At 44.4% G+C, this 18,056-nt stretch overlaps 1 protein-coding gene across 4 annotated transcripts in view; it reads right to left on the reverse strand.

Moving 5' to 3' along the window:
* The window catches only part of LOC106611651 (disks large homolog 5), a 129,688-nt gene that overhangs the window by 9,553 nt on the left and 102,079 nt on the right, over positions 1-18,056 (reverse strand). For all 4 annotated transcript variants that reach the window (XM_045723553.1, XM_014212109.2, XM_045723543.1 and 1 more), the window contains exons 16-30: positions 17,760-17,935; positions 16,313-16,416; positions 13,790-13,882; positions 11,194-11,637; positions 9,184-9,960; positions 8,819-8,939; positions 8,388-8,535; positions 8,066-8,193; positions 7,524-7,610; positions 7,096-7,273; positions 3,198-3,360; positions 1,673-1,806; positions 1,395-1,559; positions 922-1,111; positions 499-647 (exon numbers count right to left, since the gene is read on the reverse strand). In XM_045723553.1, the coding sequence (XP_045579509.1) occupies positions 499-647; positions 922-1,111; positions 1,395-1,559; positions 1,673-1,806; positions 3,198-3,360; positions 7,096-7,273; positions 7,524-7,610; positions 8,066-8,193; positions 8,388-8,535; positions 8,819-8,939; positions 9,184-9,960; positions 11,194-11,637; positions 13,790-13,882; positions 16,313-16,416; positions 17,760-17,935 (3,057 nt within the window). The remainder of the gene's footprint in view (positions 1-498; positions 648-921; positions 1,112-1,394; positions 1,560-1,672; positions 1,807-3,197; positions 3,361-7,095; positions 7,274-7,523; positions 7,611-8,065; positions 8,194-8,387; positions 8,536-8,818; positions 8,940-9,183; positions 9,961-11,193; positions 11,638-13,789; positions 13,883-16,312; positions 16,417-17,759; positions 17,936-18,056) is intronic.

The following is an 18,056-nucleotide window of genomic DNA, read 5'->3' on the forward strand; positions in this document are numbered from 1 at the left end:
CCAATGTGACTCCATACATGAAGAGGATTACAGTAGTAAGATGTTGACTACAGGCCCAATGTGACTCCATACACGAAGAGGATTACAGTAGTAAGATGTTGACTACAGGCCCAAAGTGACTCCATACATGAAGAGGATTACAGTAGTAAGATGTTGACTACAGGCCCAATGTGACTCCATACGTGAAGAGGATTACAGTTGTAAGATGTTGACTACAGGCCCAATGTGACTCCATACATGAAGAGGATTACAGTAGTAAGATGTTGACTACAGGCCCAATGTGACTCCATACATGAAGAGGATTACAGTAGTAAGATGTTGACTACAGGCCCAATGTGACTCCATACATGAAGAGGATTACAGTAGTAAGATGTTGACTACAGGCCCGATGTGACTCCATACGTGAAGAGGATTACAGTAGAAAGTGATGTTTCAAAAATAAATATGTGCAGCAATCTGATATGAAAACATTTCTGAGTGACAACATAGTTTTAGTACCTGATATAAAAACCATCTCCTGGTGAGTCTTTGAGCATGGCGAGCTCCTCCAGACGATGTTGGACTTTAAACATGACCGTTTCAGCCGGTTTCAACATCTCCAGGTAAGCCTCTTCCGCAGTCTTATTCTTCATGTTGACACCATTGTACTGTTGAAAAACATCCATTCAATATTGAGCAAAGTAATAATACAAAATATTTGTGAATCACTGAATAGTTTGCTAACATCAAATTAACTGTACATAAAAAATGGAATAGGTAGCTAGCAAATAAAAAGGTATGTGTTGGAGTAACTCTGCCTCTACTTCAGGGCTACACATGGCCCAGGAAGTCTGTATGTATACCTGTCAAACTCTCTACATATGTACCATACAGGTTACCTCTATACTACACCATACAATACTATACGGCTGTATACTGTACCTCCAGTATTTGGTCTCCAGGCACCAGTCCGTCGGGACACTTGGCAGGGCTGTCGTCCTCCAGACTCTCTACATATATACCATACAGGTTCCCTCCACAGAGCTGCACCCCCAGCTCTCCTTGGGGCTTCTTCAGCCGCACCAGCCTCACCTCTGGGGCCCTGCGAGAGCCTGCACCTGGAGAGGATAGCCTGGACAGAGACGGATATGCCTCCCATAGTCAGAGTCTATCTGGCAACCCAATTACCATCATTTCAATTCGGTCAATTCAGGAACGTAACTCAAATTCCAACTTCCTGCATTGACTGAATATGAATGGAATTGACTTAAACCCCGATGACCACTTTCCACTTAATAATTTGGCCATGCTTTGTTCCATACATATTAATAACTAACACCAAGGAACAGAATGCTACAGCTGCTGTTTATTTGATGTATTTCTACAATATTATGACCACCTGAGTTATCCTGTACCTGAAGGAGCTGTGAGGGCTGGTGGCTGGGGTGGTCTGTTTAGAAGGTGGTGTCATGGTCCCTTCGTCTTGCTCACTCAAGGTGTCGATGACGGAGTGATTGTCTGGAGTGGTGGCTCCGCTGAGCTGGGGGGTTGGCTGACCACTGATGGACTCCATACGAGAACTGAAGAGAATGTCATCAAAATCAGTCTCCTATTACCTGGAGCGAGAGAGGTTTCCCAGCTCTGTGTGTGTGTGTGTGTGTGTGTGTGTGTGTGTGTGTGTGTGTGCCCTTACCTGGAGCGAGAGTGGTTTCCCAGCTGGAACATGTGTGGGTTGTACTGAGCCAGGATGGTGATGGTGTCACACTGCTGACCAATCACAAGCCTCGCCTGCTGCTCGTTGGCGTTCCGCAAGTTGATCCCATTAAACTGAAAGAACAACAACAGTTTGAGTGAGTGAGTGTGTGAGGGAGGGATGAGCGAGAGGGATGAGAGAAAGAGACAGAAAGAGAGAAATTTAATTTTTATTGTTTATTTCACATTTGTATATTATCTACCTCACTTGCTTTGGCAATGTTAACACATGTTTCCCATGCCAATAAAGCCCCTTGAATTGAATTGAATAGAATAGAATAGAATAGAATAGAATAGAATAGAGAGAGAGAGAGAGAGAGAGAGAGAGAGAGAGAGAGAGAGAGAGAGAGAGAGAGAGAGAGAGAGAGAGAGAGAAAGGTGAGAGAGAGTAAGATTAAGTTTGAGAATGTGGGTAAATAGCATTTAAACATGTTTTTTGAGTTAAAGGTGCTACATGTAGAATGTTTCAGCCATGTGGAAGCTAGGTGAACACTTAGGCTGAAAATAAACAACTCTGCCCCTCCCCCCATCCCGTTTCCCCACAACACGGTAGAGACTCTGTGGCTGTGGAATCTAGTGGAAACCACTCGCGCTTGAGTCCTTTACTTACAGTATCATCCACCAGCTCTAAACAGCTGAAAATACTATATTTTTCATTATTTAAAAAATATTTGGGTAGCCTAGCGGTTAGAGCGTTGTGCCAGTAACCGAAAGGTTGCTGGTTTGAATACCAGAGCTGACAAGATGAAAGATCTGTCGATGTGCCCTTGAGCAAGGCACTTCACCCTTATTTGCTCCAGGGGCGCCGTACTGCTATGGCTGACCCTGTAAAACAACATATTTTATATCAAATGTATCGGTCGCAGGTGTAGCGAAATGCCACCGCTGCAGGTGACAATACAAAATTAAAACCTATATTTCATAGCGATTTAAATGGTACAATGATGCTGTACACAATGAATTGCTTGTTTTGTCACATAAACTGAAATTAGGCAAACATTATAGAATTCTAACATCCAGGTAATGGCAGGGCGATTTCTGCCATTGATGATTCTGCTTGTGGGAGTGACGCTGAAGGAATAGCGTGGTGGGTGGGGGGGTGCACCCTGCCAATTTAACAATAAGAGCCGGTCCGGCTTTCGTTGACCAATAGGAAGACTGAACCATCATTATGCAATTTTTAACATTGTGAAACCCTATCATTTCATTATTACTGCAGATATATTATGGACGTTTTCTGAAATTACTATACAAAAATAAAACATGATGGTTACCATCATGACTTTCTTACATTTTAGTCATTTAGCAGACACTCTTATCCAGAGTGACTTACAGTAGTGAGAGCATACATTTTCATACTGGTCCCCGGTGGGAATTGAACCAACAACCCTGGCGTTGCAAGCCCAATGATCTACTAACTGAGCTACACGGGACTATGACCCAAAAAGTAGGTGAGGAAAACATACCTCCAGCAGTTGGTCCCCGTACTCCAGCCGCGCTTGGTGTGCAATGCTTCCTGCCGTCACCTTGGACACGAACACACCCCCATTCTCCCCACTCACTATGGAGATGCCCAGCGGTTCTGCCCCCTTCTGTACCGTCACGTTACGGGGCTCCTCCAGATAGGGCCTTTTAGGAGACCAACAGAAAGAAGAACATTACAAAACCTAATACTGACTTAGCGTCATACTGTAGATGACACCACACACACACACACACAACCCATCCCGTTAAAACATCCTCATGCAAGAAGTGGTTTTACTTTGGCACAATTTTGAAATAATACTAAATATCAAAGGCCAATGAAAATGATAAGGGAAAGTACTGACTAGCCTGAATGTGAATGCCTCCTGTTAAAGCATTTTACAACACAACATAAGCTGCGCATACAAAGGATGTTCCAGGCAGGCTCCAGATCATGTTCCAATCATGCGATCAGACAAAATTCAACAGCATCGACATGCAATTTTAAGGAACTAGTGAAAAGCACTGAAGACACTTTAAAGGAATATAATGTGTATTTTCTCTTATGTTATAGCTTAGTCTCAACAACTCACTAAGGACTTCTCAAATGCAAAGGATTAGCGTTGCAAAATTCCAGGAAGTTTCAAAGTGGCACAAAATACTTTTTGGAATTCATGGGAATTTACATAGAATTTACAATTCGGGGAGTTTAAGCACACTGATTGCTTTTCCCCTTATTCTTATATGCTTCCTGTCATCAATTGAGCCATATTACTTAAAGCATTACAAATAAAACAGGCAGGTACTTTAAAAGTGTTAGAAAAATCAAGACTCAAGAGGCACCCATTTCTGCGTGCCTGACTAGTGTAGAACAAACCTCAAGCTCCGTAATGAGGAGAACCTGGGCCTAACAGTCAGAGGCAGGTGGAGAAAGGATCTGTTATAGAACAGATATCTAGAGCAGAGATGAAGCGAGGGAGGGAAGAGAGATGGGATAGGGAGGAGAGGGAAAGAGGGGGAAAGACAGGGTAAGAGGGAAAGACAGGGAAAGAGAGGGAAAGACAGGGAAAGAGAGGGAAAGACAGGGAAAGAGAAGGAAAGACAGGGAAAGAGAAGGAAAGACAGGGAAAGAGAGGGAAAGACAGGGAAAGAGAGGGAAAGACAGGGAAAGAGAGGGAAAGACAGGGAAAGAGTAGGAAAGACAGGGAAAGAGTAGGAAAGACAGGGAAAGAGAAGGAAAGACAGGGAAAGAGAGGGAAAGACAGGGAAAGAGAGGGAAAGACAGGGAAAGAGAGGGAAAGACAGGGAAAGAGAGGGAAAGACAGGGAAAGAGAGGGAAAGGGTGAAAGACAGGGAAAGAGAGGGAAAGACAGGGAAAGAGAGGGAAAGACAGGGAAAGAGAAGGAAAGACAGGGAAAGAGAGGGAAAGACAGGGAAAGAGAAGGAAAGACAGGGAAGAGAAGGAAAGACAGGGAAGAGAAGGAAAGACAGGGAAGAGAAGGAAAGACAGGGAAAGAGAGGGAAAGACAGGGAAGAGAAGGAAAGACAGGGAAAGAGAGGGAAAGACAGGGAAAGAGAGGGAAAGACAGGGAAAGACAGGGAAAGACAGGGAAGAGAAGGAAAGACAGGGAAAGAGAGGGAAAGACAGGGAAAGAGAGGGAAAGACAGGGAAGAGAAGGAAAGACAGGGAAAGACAGGGAAAGACAGGGAAAGAGAGGGAAAGACAGGGAAAGAGAAGGAAAGACAGGGAAGAGAAGGAAAGACAGGGAAGAGAAGGAAAGACAGGGAAGAGAAGGAAAGACAGGGAAAGAGAGGGAAAGACAGGGAAAGAGAGGGAAAGACAGGGAAAGAGAGGGAAAGACAGGGAAAGAGTAGGAAAGAGTAGGAAAGACAGGGAAAGAGAGGGAAAGACAGGGAAGAGAAGGAAAGACAGGGAAAGAGAGGGAAAGACAGGGAAAGAGAGGGAAAGACAGGGAAAGACAGGGAAAGAGAGGGAAAGAGAGGGAAAGAGAGGGAAAGACAGGGAAAGAGAGGGAAAGGGGGAAAGACAGGGAAGAGAAGGAAAGACAGGGAAAGACAGAAGAGAAGGAAAGACAGGGAAAGAGAGGGAAAGACAGGGAAAGAGAGGGAAAGGGGGAAATACAGGGAAGAAAATCCCACAGAGAGGGTGAAGAGAGGGAAAGAGGGCAAGGAGAGGAGAGGAACAGAGGGAAAGGGGAAAAGAGGGAAGAGAAGAAAGAGGGGAAGACGGAAAAAGAGTGATGAGGCAAAGGGGGGAAAGCAAGAAAGGGAAAGGGAGCGAAGAGTAAAATCACACAGAAAGAAGAGGATGCAGGTAATATTCAGAGAGAGCTCCAGATAGACAAGGGGGAAGAAAAGACAGTTTACAGATAAAGTGATAGAAGATGGAGCCGTGCCTGCCACACACGACGTGGGACACAGCTTCCAGACAGTGATGTTTACTGCATCACTAACACTAGATCAGCATCAACTCACAGACAGACAGACGAGAGACAAAGACAAACAGAAGAGAGACAGATGGGATGTATATATCAACATGTTCCATTGACTAATGAGGCAACAGGTAACAGTCAACGTGATGGGGGATGGTACCTCAAAGCAGGTGTGTGTGTGTGTGTGTGTGTGTGTGTGTGTGTGTGTGTGTGTGTGTGTTTTAGAGTCCTGCATCGGGTCAGAAACCCACGCTTCCCCGCGGGTGACCAGCAAAACAATCCCCTGGCGGTTAGAGCGAAAACATTCTTTCAACCCGTGGGTTGGCTCGCGGTTCAGAACAATTATATTGCGGGTCGGAAAGGTCTTAAATCAAAATATATAGATTTTTTACAAACCCAGGAGCTTGTTGTGTTGCATTGTGTTGTGAATTCCATTCTGTGAGTGGTGAGGCAGGCAGTAGGCTACCAGCCACGCAGTGAGAGCGTGTAGAGCAGGGACTGTCTCTTTGTGCGGTGCTGAAACATTCTAATTTGTCCACGTGCAGAGCTATGTTCCGTCCCGCTACCCCACGTGACAATACATTGACATGTTTTCTTTCCCTAGCTAGCCTAGCTCACTTGAAAATGGCTAATGTAACCAGATAAATAAGAAGATAGGTTATGATGGTGGAATACACCATTGTGGAAACAGGTGCTGGTTAGGAAGGATTTTGGAGTCACTGTACACAAGGAGAGCAACCGGGTAGATGGGTAGCTTACACAGCCTGCAAAAAGTGCCCAGAAGGTATTTGTTTCCAATAATTCTGTTCATTATCAGTTTGTTCATTTAGACCATACACACACAGATCATATAAAGTTTAAACGGATGCAGCTGGTGAAAGATTGAGTATAGCCAACTAAATGCATGTATTTTTGTAGGCTATATTAGATTCTGGGAATTGTTCATTTAAGTTTCAATGAAACGATTTGATTATCTGAAAACATATTGAATGTAGAGGTATTGTTTTGTATGTCGGCTATAGGCTTTCATTAGGTAAGAAGGCTAATTAGAAGTCGATTTGATTTGTCAATGTGCTGCATCGCATTATGAAGGAAATAAAATATTGGTTTCCTTTTATTCAAATGTTGAATAGACATGCAGACAAATTAATTAATGCAGGGAAGGGGAATAATAGCCTACTACTCTGGAGTCATAAAAACAATTAAATGTACATTATTTTGCAGGTCACAGATCAGCTCTCGAAACAATGCTATGCGGGTGGGTCGGGTTGCAGAGAAGAATCTGTCCTGATGTGGGGTAATGGGTGGGGCTCGGAATTGATGTAGCCGGCACGGGGCAGGTGTGGCTCCAAAAGAACTGACCCATGTAGGACTCTAGTGTGATGATGCGCGTGTGCATGCGCGCACGTGTGGCTGTGTGTGTGCGTTTGTGCGTGCATGTTAGCACCTGTCCTTCCGTCGGTCCCCAATTAAAGCCGGGCTGACTGATATCCTGGGCTGGGTGGCGCTGGTGGAGATAGAACTCTGTGATTGGCTGCTGGCAAAGGATGCTGTCTCTAGATTGGCGGGGGACATGGGAGGAGTGGAGTGGGACAGAGAGCTGCACTCTGAGTGGGACAACGACCCTGGTGGGGGGACGGCGAGAGGAGGGTGACATGGTGGAAGAAAAGAGAGGGAGGAGAAACTAAGTTACTCACAGGTTATTACTGTGTGGTAATCCATTTGCCCATGTACTTTCTAGGTAAATAACTGCTACTTTTTTAATTGAATCCCTTCAAATACATTCCTGAAAATCTATTCAATACATACATTCATAATTCAATAAGCTTACTGTCGGAGGAGTGTAAATAGCAGCAAGAGACATAGACAACCTACCTCTACCACACCCTGCAACAGACCGTGGGTATCGAGTAGGGGGGATTTTAATACGCTCGTGCCGGAAATGTAAATTACCAGAGGAACCTGTCAAGAACATAAACAGATGGAGGCGAGTTACCAGTAGTAACATACAGACTAACAGTAATAACTACCTCTATCTTAGCGCGGTAAGACAATTGAAAATCTAATATCATTCATGCCATGAAAGACCATACACTGATTGTAACGATAGTAAAAGCACTGCATGTATGATCCCGTGTGGCTCAGTTGGTAGATGCATGCAACTCCAGGGTTGTGGGTTCGAATCCCAAGGGGGACCAGTAAAAGAAAGTTTAAAATGTATCCACTCACCTCTGTAAGTCACTCTGATAAGAGCGTCTGCTAAATGACTAAAATGTAAATGATTGCTGTGCTCATAATTTAAAAATCTAATTATCTTCAACTGAATAAAGTATTTTATTTTCTATTCAATCATTTATTCATTCATTTATTCGTTCATTTGTTCGTTCACTTGTTCATTAATTTGTTCGTTCACTGACCCAGTCTGGTACTGGAGGGCAGGGAGTTGGTGCTGTGTGGTGTCTGGCTACAGGGCGATGAATCTGACGTTAAGTCACCAGACCGCTTGTGGCTCAAATCCAGGCTCAGACGACCTTGGTGCTGGGGACTATAGGAGAAGAACACAGTCATCAGATTCATGCAGCCAATTATGACATGTCTATGTTGAGCTATATTGTAAGATCTAGACCATTAAGAACATTGTTGACATTAAGTTTATGTTTTAATTACTGCCTTCTAATCATGGACTGATTCAGACCTGGGATACCTGGAATTGGCTTGGAACTGAGGAGGGGTATCTACCTGGGGTGAGAGTGTGAGTGGTTGCCTGAGGTGGGTGCAGGAGGACAGTTGTGGTTTGTGTGAACATCATGGCTCCAGGCGGTGTAGACTGGGTTCCTCATCACAGCGGTGACAGCAGGACATGGGGCTAGACCTCTGTGTCCGGGGTCTGGATGACCAAAAACAAGGACATTTACATTTTAGTCATTTAGCAGACACTCTCATACAGCTCTTATATGTTATACGCAATAAGGTAAAAAAGACATGATCACAATCATCATAATTCAAAAGAGACGCTATCTGTGAAATCAGGGCCAGTAAGAGTTAAGAAAACAGGAAATGAAAGAGATCAGGTGCAATATCACACCTGCACTGAAACACAGTGGAGAAAATAAGATAAGAAAATGCATGTTTAATGATAATCTAATAGATGGCTGTAACAGGAGACGTACGTGCGGTCATGGTGCTGCTGTATCCTGGTGGTACCACAGGCATGCTGTAACGATGAGAGCGCATGGGAGAGAAACGCACCAAGTCCACCGGCTCTGGAGACGCCTCGTCGTTAGAGAAACTCTGGACGGACAGTAAACACGGACAGGAACTATCAGCTCTAGTAACACACACTGACACTACATGCAGCGTATGGAAAACGCAGGAGTTTATTGCATAGTGAATATTTGTTGCGTGTAATGGCAAATCAATAAGAATATCAACATCGTACCAAAAGGAAACTTGGAAAGTTTGGCTAAGCACAGCCACAGGGCTCAATTAATTAATCAACCAATCAACCAATCAATCAATCAGGAATGTTAATTACCTGGATAGGGATGTGGATGTGTAGAGGGGTCATGTTCCGGCGTAACGCAGGGGCTGATTTGGGACGGTACCTTCTCCTGTCCCTGTCCAGCTCCTCCCCCCTCTGCCTGCTGACATCCTCATCACATGACTTCCTGGAGCTGATGATTGGCTGCATCCCCTCTCCAGGAGGGTCTATGTAGTAATTTTGCTTCTCACTGTCCCCGTCTCTGTCACGATTTTCTCTGTCTCGGTCCCTCTCTCTGTCTCTTTCCCCATCTCTGTCCCTTTCCCTATCTCTGTCTCGACCCTCCAGCCCCCCCCCCTCCTGTTGTTTGCCCACCAGGGGTAGAACACATGGGGCCTGGCCCGGGGTGGTTGGAGGGGTGCCTGTCCCTGTGGTGATGGTGGAGTCCGAGGCAGAGCTGGTCTGCTGGCGGTGTTTGAACCTGAACGAATCGCTCCTCTGAGGCGGGGTGGGAGGGGTCTGCCCTATCCCCACCCCTGGCCCCACCTCAGACTGAGAGTCCTGCGGGGAGTGTTTTGATAGCTGGGACAAGGAGAGGTAGTCCAGTTTGGAGGACGCCTCGGGCCGTTTGAAGGTGTCTGCGTCGAAGATGGACTTCCTCTGCTTGGGCTTCTTATAGATGGAGAGCTGGGCACACTCGAGGATGGACGCGCCCACCAAGACTTTAGGCCAGGTGCCTCCGCTCGGCTTCTCTCTCTCTGGAGTAGTGGTGTGTCCTTCCTCTCCTCCTCTGTCTCTGTCTCCTCCTCTGTCTCTGTCCAGCAGCGTGCTCTGAATAGAATATAACCCCAGGGTGGAAATTGATATGTTACAGTCTTACACACATAACATTACAGCACACATCAAAAACAATAACATTCAGGAGCTATTTAGAAAAAAACTACTTGACATGCATCCATTCCTCCCCCTCCCTCCACATCCCTCCAACCATCCATCCATTCCTCCCCCTCCCTCCACATCCCTCCAACCATCCATCCATTCCTCCCCCTCCCTCCACATCCCTCCAACCATCCATCCATTCCTCCCCCTCCCTCCACATCCCTCCAACCATCCATCCCCCTCCCTCCACATCCCTCCAACCATCCATCCATTCCTCCCCCTCCCTCCACATCCCTCCAACCATCCATCCATTCCTCCCCCTCCCTCCAACCATCCATCCATTCCTCCCCCTCCCTCCACATCCCTCCAACCATCCATCCATTCCTCCCCCTCCCTCCACATCCCTCCAACCATCCATCCATTCCTCCCCCTCCCTCCACATCCCTCCAACCATCCATCCATTCCTCCCCCTCCCTCCACATCCCTCCAACCATCCATCCATTCCTCCCCCTCCCTCCACATCCCTCCAACCATCCATCCATTCCTCCCCCTCCCTCCACATCCCTCCAACCATCCATCCATTCCTCCCCCTCCCTCCACATCCCTCCATCCATTCCTCCCCTCCCTCCACACCCCTCCAACCATCCATCCATTCCTCCCCCTCCACATCCCTCCAACCATCCATCCATTCCTCCACACCCCTCCAACCATCCATCCATTCCTCCCCCTCCCTCCACATCCATTCCATCTATCCATCCATTCTTCCCCCTACCTCCACATCCCTCCATCCATTCTTCCCCCTACCTCCACATCCCTCCATCCATTCTTCCCCCTACCTCCACATCCCTCCATCCATTCTTCCCCCTACCTCCACATCCCTCCATCCATTCCTCCCCCTCCCTCCACATCCATTCCATCTATCCATCCATTCCTCCCCCTCCCTCCACATCCCTCCATCCATTCTTCTTCCCCCTACCTCCACATCCCTCCATCCATTCTTCCCCCTACCTCCACATCCCTCCATCCATTCCTCCCCCTCCCTCCACATCCTTCCATCTATCCATCCATTCCTCCCCCTCCCTCCACATCCTTCCATCTATCCATCCATTCCTCCCCCTTCCTCCACATCCCTCCATCTATCCATCCATTCCTCCCCCTCCCTCCACCCATCCTTCCAAGACCAACCTGCAGGGTAATACAGTCGGAGGCCACAGGGGTGAAGGTGAGAGGTCGTCTGCTGTGTGACTCCCCTCTCCTGTAGCAGTAGTCCTGGTGGGGCTCTGGGGACCCCAGTGGCCCTGAACTAACTGGGCTGTGCTGCAGACAGCTCTCCCTGTGGGACAGAGAGCGGGAGTACATGGAGCTACTGGAAAACGGCTTGTGCTGGCAGACGGAGCCACCTCTACTGTTGTTGTCTACTGCTACAATGTCACTATGACTCCTGTCTTTGTTGGGATGGTTGTGTCTCTCTCCACCACTGGAGCCAATATCAGGGCAGAACATGTCTGTCTGGGTAGAGCTGTTGTTGTTCTTGGACTTCCGGGAGTGCCAAGAGTGGAGCGAGCGGCAGTTGGAGGTCTTCTCTGAGGCGTCTCGCAGGTTTTCAAAGATACTCTGGCCGGAGCAACTCTGAGGGAGCAAACAAGAGGTCACTCATTTCCACTCAGGTTATTCATAGTGCTGAAATTTGTGACCCGGGAAACATTTACAGTGCATTCAGAAAGAATTCATACCCCTTGACTTAATCCACATTTTGTTGTGTTACAGCCTGAATTAAAAATTGATTTCTCACCCATCTACACACAACATCCCATAATGAACTCTGGCAGCAGGTAGCCCAGTGGTTAGGAACGTTGGGCCAGTAGCCCAAAGGTCGCTGGCTCAAATCCCAGAGCCAACTTGGTGAAAAACCAGTTGATGTGCCCTTGAGCAAGGCACTTAATCCTAATTGCTCCAGGGTTGCCATCAATAATGGCTGATCCCTGGCACTGACCCCTCTCTGTGGGATTTGCAAAAAAAATACGTGAAATAGGACAAATGTAAGCCCCACCTAATTATCTTGTAATAACAAAGTGAAAACGTGTTTTTATACATTTTCACAAATGTATTGAAAATGCCATACAGTAGTATTTCAATTACATAAGTATTCACACCCTTGAGCCAATACTTTATAGAAGCAACTTTGGCGGCGATTACAGCTTTGAGTCGTCTTGGGTATGTCTGTATCAGCTCTGCACATCTGGATTTGGGGATTTTCCCCCATTCTTCCTTGTAGATTTTCTCAAGCTCTGTTAAGTTAGCTGGGGAGCGGCGGTGAACAACAATCTTCAAGTCTTCCACAGAGGTTCAATAGGATTCAAGTCTGGGCTTTGGCTGGGCCACTCAAGTACTTTCACATTCTTGTTCAGAAGCCATTTCAGCGTTGCTATGGCTGTATGCTTGGGGTCATTGTCCTGTTGGAATGTAAATCTTCGCCCCCCAGTGCAAGGTCATTTTCACTCTGAAGCAGGTTTTCATCAAGGATTTTCCTGTATTTGGCTCCATTGTTCTTTCTATCCTTACCAGTCTCCCAGTCCCTGTCGCTGAAAAGCATCCCCATAGCATGCTGCTGCCACCACCATGCTTCACAGTAGGGATGGTGTTAGCGCTTTACATTCAGGCCAAAGAGTACAATTTCTGTCTCCTCAGACCACAGAATCTTTCGCCTTATGCACTCAGACTTTCACGTACCTTTTTGAAAACTCCAGGCGTTCTGTCATGTTGCCTTTTTCTTAGCAGTGGCTTCTGTCTGGACACTCTCCCATAAAAGCCAGATTGTTGAATTGCTGTACAGACTGTTGTCCTTCTGACAGGTTCTCCCATCACAGCCAAGGAACTCTGAAATTCTTGGGTTCTTGGTCACCTCCCTGACTAAGGTCCTTCTTGCCCGGTTGCTCAGTTTGGTCGGACAGCCAGCTCTAGGCAGAGACTAGGTAGTTCCATATTTGTTTTCAATTTCCCAATGATGGAGACCTCTGTCCTCTTGGAAACTTTGAACACTCTAGAAATTGTTTTATATGACTCATCACAAATATATCTCAGAGATCTACAGACAGTTCCTTGGACTTCATGGTATAGTTTCTGCTCTGACATAAACTGTCAACTGTGGGACCTTATACATACAGGTGTGTTTATTTCTAAATCATGTCCAATAATTGAATTGGTCACAGGTGGAGACCAGTCAAGTTGTAGCGACATCTCAAGGATGATCATAGATGCACCTGAGCTCCAATTAGAGTGTCATAGCAAAGGGGTGTGAATACTTATGCAAAACACTTTGTCATTATGGGGTATTGTGTGTAGATGGGTGAGAGAAAAAAACAAGGGGAATGAATACTTTCTGAAGGCACTAACTGTTTAAAAAAAAATAGAGGAAACATTCATGATTATTACTTTCCCATTATTGGCAGGTAGAGTACATGCCAATACGGGTTACTATAACTTAATACCTCAGCTTAATAGACTAAATAAACTTTGTAATTATATGAACCAACCAGTTCCAATACAATATTTCAAATTTTCTCAGCCCCCATTACCAGCTCAAGATATTCATTCCACAGCTCATGCTAACATCTATCTATCCATTGGCTACAGCATTGATAACAAAGCCAGTAGATGAAGATATCCCTAATGGCATCCTATTCCCTATATAGTGCACTACTTTTGGCCAAAACCCTGGTCAAAAGTAATGCACTACATAGGAAATAGTGTGGCATTTGGGACTCAGACAGCCTTAACTCACCTTGATGAGAGAGACGCTGAGAGCATCTCTGCAGCTCCGCAGTAAAGCTTCACACTCAGACAGTGACTTGTTATCTAGTGCAATTCCATTTATCTGTGGAGGGGAAAATGAGGTCAGCACATTGTATCAAAACAATGTTATAGCAGGGAAGCAAGCAGGTCTTCACTTAAACACTCCCAAGTCCCAAATGGCCTCCTATTCCCTATGTAGTGCACTACTTTTGACTAGGGCCCTGGTCAAAAGTAGTGCACTATATAGGGAATAGGGTTCCATTTCATATGCAGACCAAATTATTTATAAATGAATAGAGTCACCAAGGTAATATGCATGCAAACTGTCTGGGCATCCATGAATGTGTTATGAAATGCAATTAAGATACGATGATGCAAAACTACAAATGGGAGAATCGGGTTGGTCATAAACAACAAGCTGAGATTTGCATACAAATATATATTATTAACATGTGACCATGTATTTACAATATAGGTCAGTAATAGTCACTTTCAACTTAGGTCATATACAAGCCTTCATAAACATTTTATTTATTTAACCTTTATTTTAACTGGGAGTCATATTGAGACCCAGGTCTCTTTTACAAATGAGCCCTGCAGAATGCAGAAATACACACATCAAAAATCAAATGCAATCAATAAACGAATATACAGTACCAGTCAAAAGTTTGGATAATTCTACTCATTCAAGGATTTTTCTATATTTTTACATTGTAGAATAATAATGAAAACATCAAAACTATGAAATAACACATATGGAATCATGCAGTGTCCAAAAAAAGCTTTCCACACTTTTGGCATTTTCTCAACCAGCTTGACCTGGAATGCTTTTTCAACAGTCTTGAAGTTCCCACATATGCTGAGCACTTGTTGGCTACTTTTACTTCACTCTGTGGTCTAACTCATCCCAAACCATCTCAACTGGGTTGAGGTCAGGTGATTGTGGAGGCCAGGTCATCTGTTGCAGCACTCCATCACTCTCCATCTTGGTCAAATAGCCCTTACACAGCCTGGAGGTGTGTTGGGACATTGTCCTGTTGAAAAACAAATGATAGTCCCACTAAGTGCAAACCAGATGGGATGGTGTATCGCTGCAGAATGCTGTGGTAGCCATGTTGGTTTAGTGTGCCTTGAATTCTAAATAAATCACTGACAGTGTCACCAGCAAAGCCCCCCCACACCATCACACCTCCTCCTCCATGCTTCACGGTGGGAACCACACATGCGGAGATCATCCGTTCACCTACTCTGCGTCTCACAAAGACACGGCGGTTTGAACCAAAAATCTCACATTTGGATTCATCAGACCAAAGGACAGATTTCCACCGGTCTAATATCCATTGCTCATGTTTCTTGGCCCAAGCAAGTATCTTCTTCTTATTGGTGTCCTTTAGTAGTGGTTTCTTTGCAGCAATGCGATCATGAAGGCCTGATTCACGCAGTCTCCTCTGAACAATTGATGTTGAGATGTGTCTGTTACTTGAACTCTGTGAAGCATTTATTTGGGCTGCAATCTGAGATTCAGTTAATTCTAATGAATTTATCCTCGGCAGCTGAGGTAACTCTGGGGCTTCTTTTCCTGTGGCGGTCCTGAAGAGAGCCAGTTTCATCATAGCGCTTGATGGTTTTTGCTTCTACATCTGCATTGCTTGCTGTTTGGGGTTTCAGGCTGGGTTTCTGTATAGCACTTTGTGACATCGGCTGATGTAAAAAGGGCTTTATAAATACATTTGATTGATTGATTGATGAAACTTTACAAGTTCTTGACATTTTCTGACTGACTGACTTTTATATTTTAAAGTAATGATGGACTGTTGTTTCTCTTTGCTTATTTGAGCTGTTCCTGTCAGAATATGGACTTGGTCTTTTACCAAATAGGGCTATCTTCTGTATACCACCCCTTCCTCGTCACAACACAACTGATTGGCTGAAACGCATTAAGAAGGAAATAAATTCCACAAATTCACTTTTAACAAGGCACACCTGTTAATTGAAATGCATTCCAGGTGACTACCTCATGAAGCTGGTTGAGAGAATGCCAAGAGTGTGCAAAGCTGTCATCAAGACAAAGGGTGGCTACTTTGAAGAATCTAAAATCTAAAATCTATTTTGATTTGTTAAACACTTTTTTGGTTACTAGATGTGTGTTATTTCATAGTTTTGATGTCTTCACTATTATTCTACAATGTAGAAAATAGTAAAAAAAAAAAAAAAACCCTGGAACGAGTAGGTGTGTCCAAACTTTTGACTGGTACTGTATAAATATTAAATACAAAGAAAATACAGATATACAAAAAACGAAATCATACAAAAAACACAATCATATATATTCATGAAGTGTGAGTACTAATCTAGAATTAGGTCCCCACCTAGTCATTCATTTTAATCTAACAGGCTAAACTGATCCTAGATAAGCACTCCTACTCAGATACGTTTTATGGATACAGGCCCAGGTTTAGTAGCAAAACAATATTAGCTTTCATAATAAAAGCAGGTGTAATGTGATACGTACAGCGATGAGTCTATCTCCGACCGTGAGTGAACCCTCCTTGGTTGCTGGAGAGCCCGGAGTGACCCCAGCTACAAACACCCCACACTCCAGCCCTATACCACTGGCTGGAGGAGACAGGGAGGATAACGTCATGTCTTCAGCACACACACATTTCATTAGCCTCCTCCTCGTCACAATCGTCATCATCAATCTTGCGATGGATACTGATCATACAATGACAGAGGTTTCACATTTTGCATTCCATCCAAAAATGGATGTCAAGTGCTTGGGCAGGGCGATACGCACTAAGAAAAGAGGGTTCCTCAAGGGTTCTTTGGGAAGAGTGATGGTTCTATGTGGAACCATAATGACTCAAATAACCCTTTGAGCGCTTCAATGATTCTTTGCAGTTCAGAAAAGGGTTCTTTGCTCTTTAAGTGACAATTCAAATATAGGGGCTCATTAGAATATTTTTGGGCATGGTTTGCTCACAGCTCTTTTGGTGAAACTGCGAGTGAGAGTGACATTCCAGTTGATCTAATGTGTTGTGTTATGATATTACATATTATATATGACAATGCCCAGTGATGGTGTCTTGTGAAAGACTGACCTATGGCCTTGCGTCAATTGAGAACCGATGTCTAAATCAGTAGTTCCCAAACCTCTCCTAGCACACCTGATACAACTTGTCAATTAACACAATAATAACACCTTTGGAATTTTAACAATATAATATGTCTAACCAGAAAAAAGAACCCAGCATTGTTCTTCAAACTGTTTTTTGTAGAAACTTTGCGATTGAGATAAAGGTTCTGTAAAAGAACCATTAAAAAGAGCATCAAAAAAGGCATCAAAAATGGTTGTAATCATAGCAGAATCCTTTTTGGTGCCCTTTTTAAAATAGTTCTTTATAGCACCATAAAGGTTACATTTTTAACCTTATGAGCATGCTTCTTTATAGAACATTCAAAAAAAGTTCTATATAGCACCAAAAAGGGATCCGCTATGTTTAGAAGTGAAAGAAGACTTATTTGGCATTTATATAGAACTGTACCTGTACACGGCCAATCTGTAAATAGCACACCCCACTACCTCATCCCCATATTGTTATTTATCCTCTTGCTCTTTTGCACCCCAGTATCTCTACTTGCACATCTATCACTCCAGTGTTAATGCTAAATTGTAATTATTTTGCCTCTATGGCCTATTTATTGCCTTACCTCCCTAACCTTACTACATTTGCACACACTGTACATAGATTTTCCTATTGTGTTATTGACTGTATGTTTGTTTATGTGTAACTCTGTGTTGTTGTTTTTGTCGTACTGCTTTGCTTTATCTTGGCCAGGTCGCAGTTGTAAATGAGAACTTGTTCTCAACTGGCCTACCTGGTTAAATAAAGGTGAAATAAAAAACATTTAAAAAAATTGTTTTTATTGTGTGAGGTATTGCTGTATATGAGTAATACCTTTGTATCCTGTGAGGTTGATCTCAATAGGAGTGATTAAGCGTCCTCCCATAGATTTCCTCCTGCGGACCACCATATTGATCACTCCTTCTCCGCTCAGCACCGCCTTCAGAACCTGCTTCCTGTCCTTATTGGTCAGGTCCACATTGTTTATCTTCAACAGCCAATCATTCACTCTGTAGAGAGAAGAGCAAACAATAATTTACTTTGTAGAGAGAAGATGCAACCAAGCAGAACTGTAAACAGTGGATGATTAATAATAACAATATGTTTTTCAAAAGTAGGAAGAAGGCCATT

This window comes from Salmo salar, chromosome ssa01 (assembly GCF_905237065.1).
Source record: "Salmo salar chromosome ssa01, Ssal_v3.1, whole genome shotgun sequence".
NCBI lineage: Eukaryota > Metazoa > Chordata > Actinopteri > Salmoniformes > Salmonidae > Salmo > Salmo salar.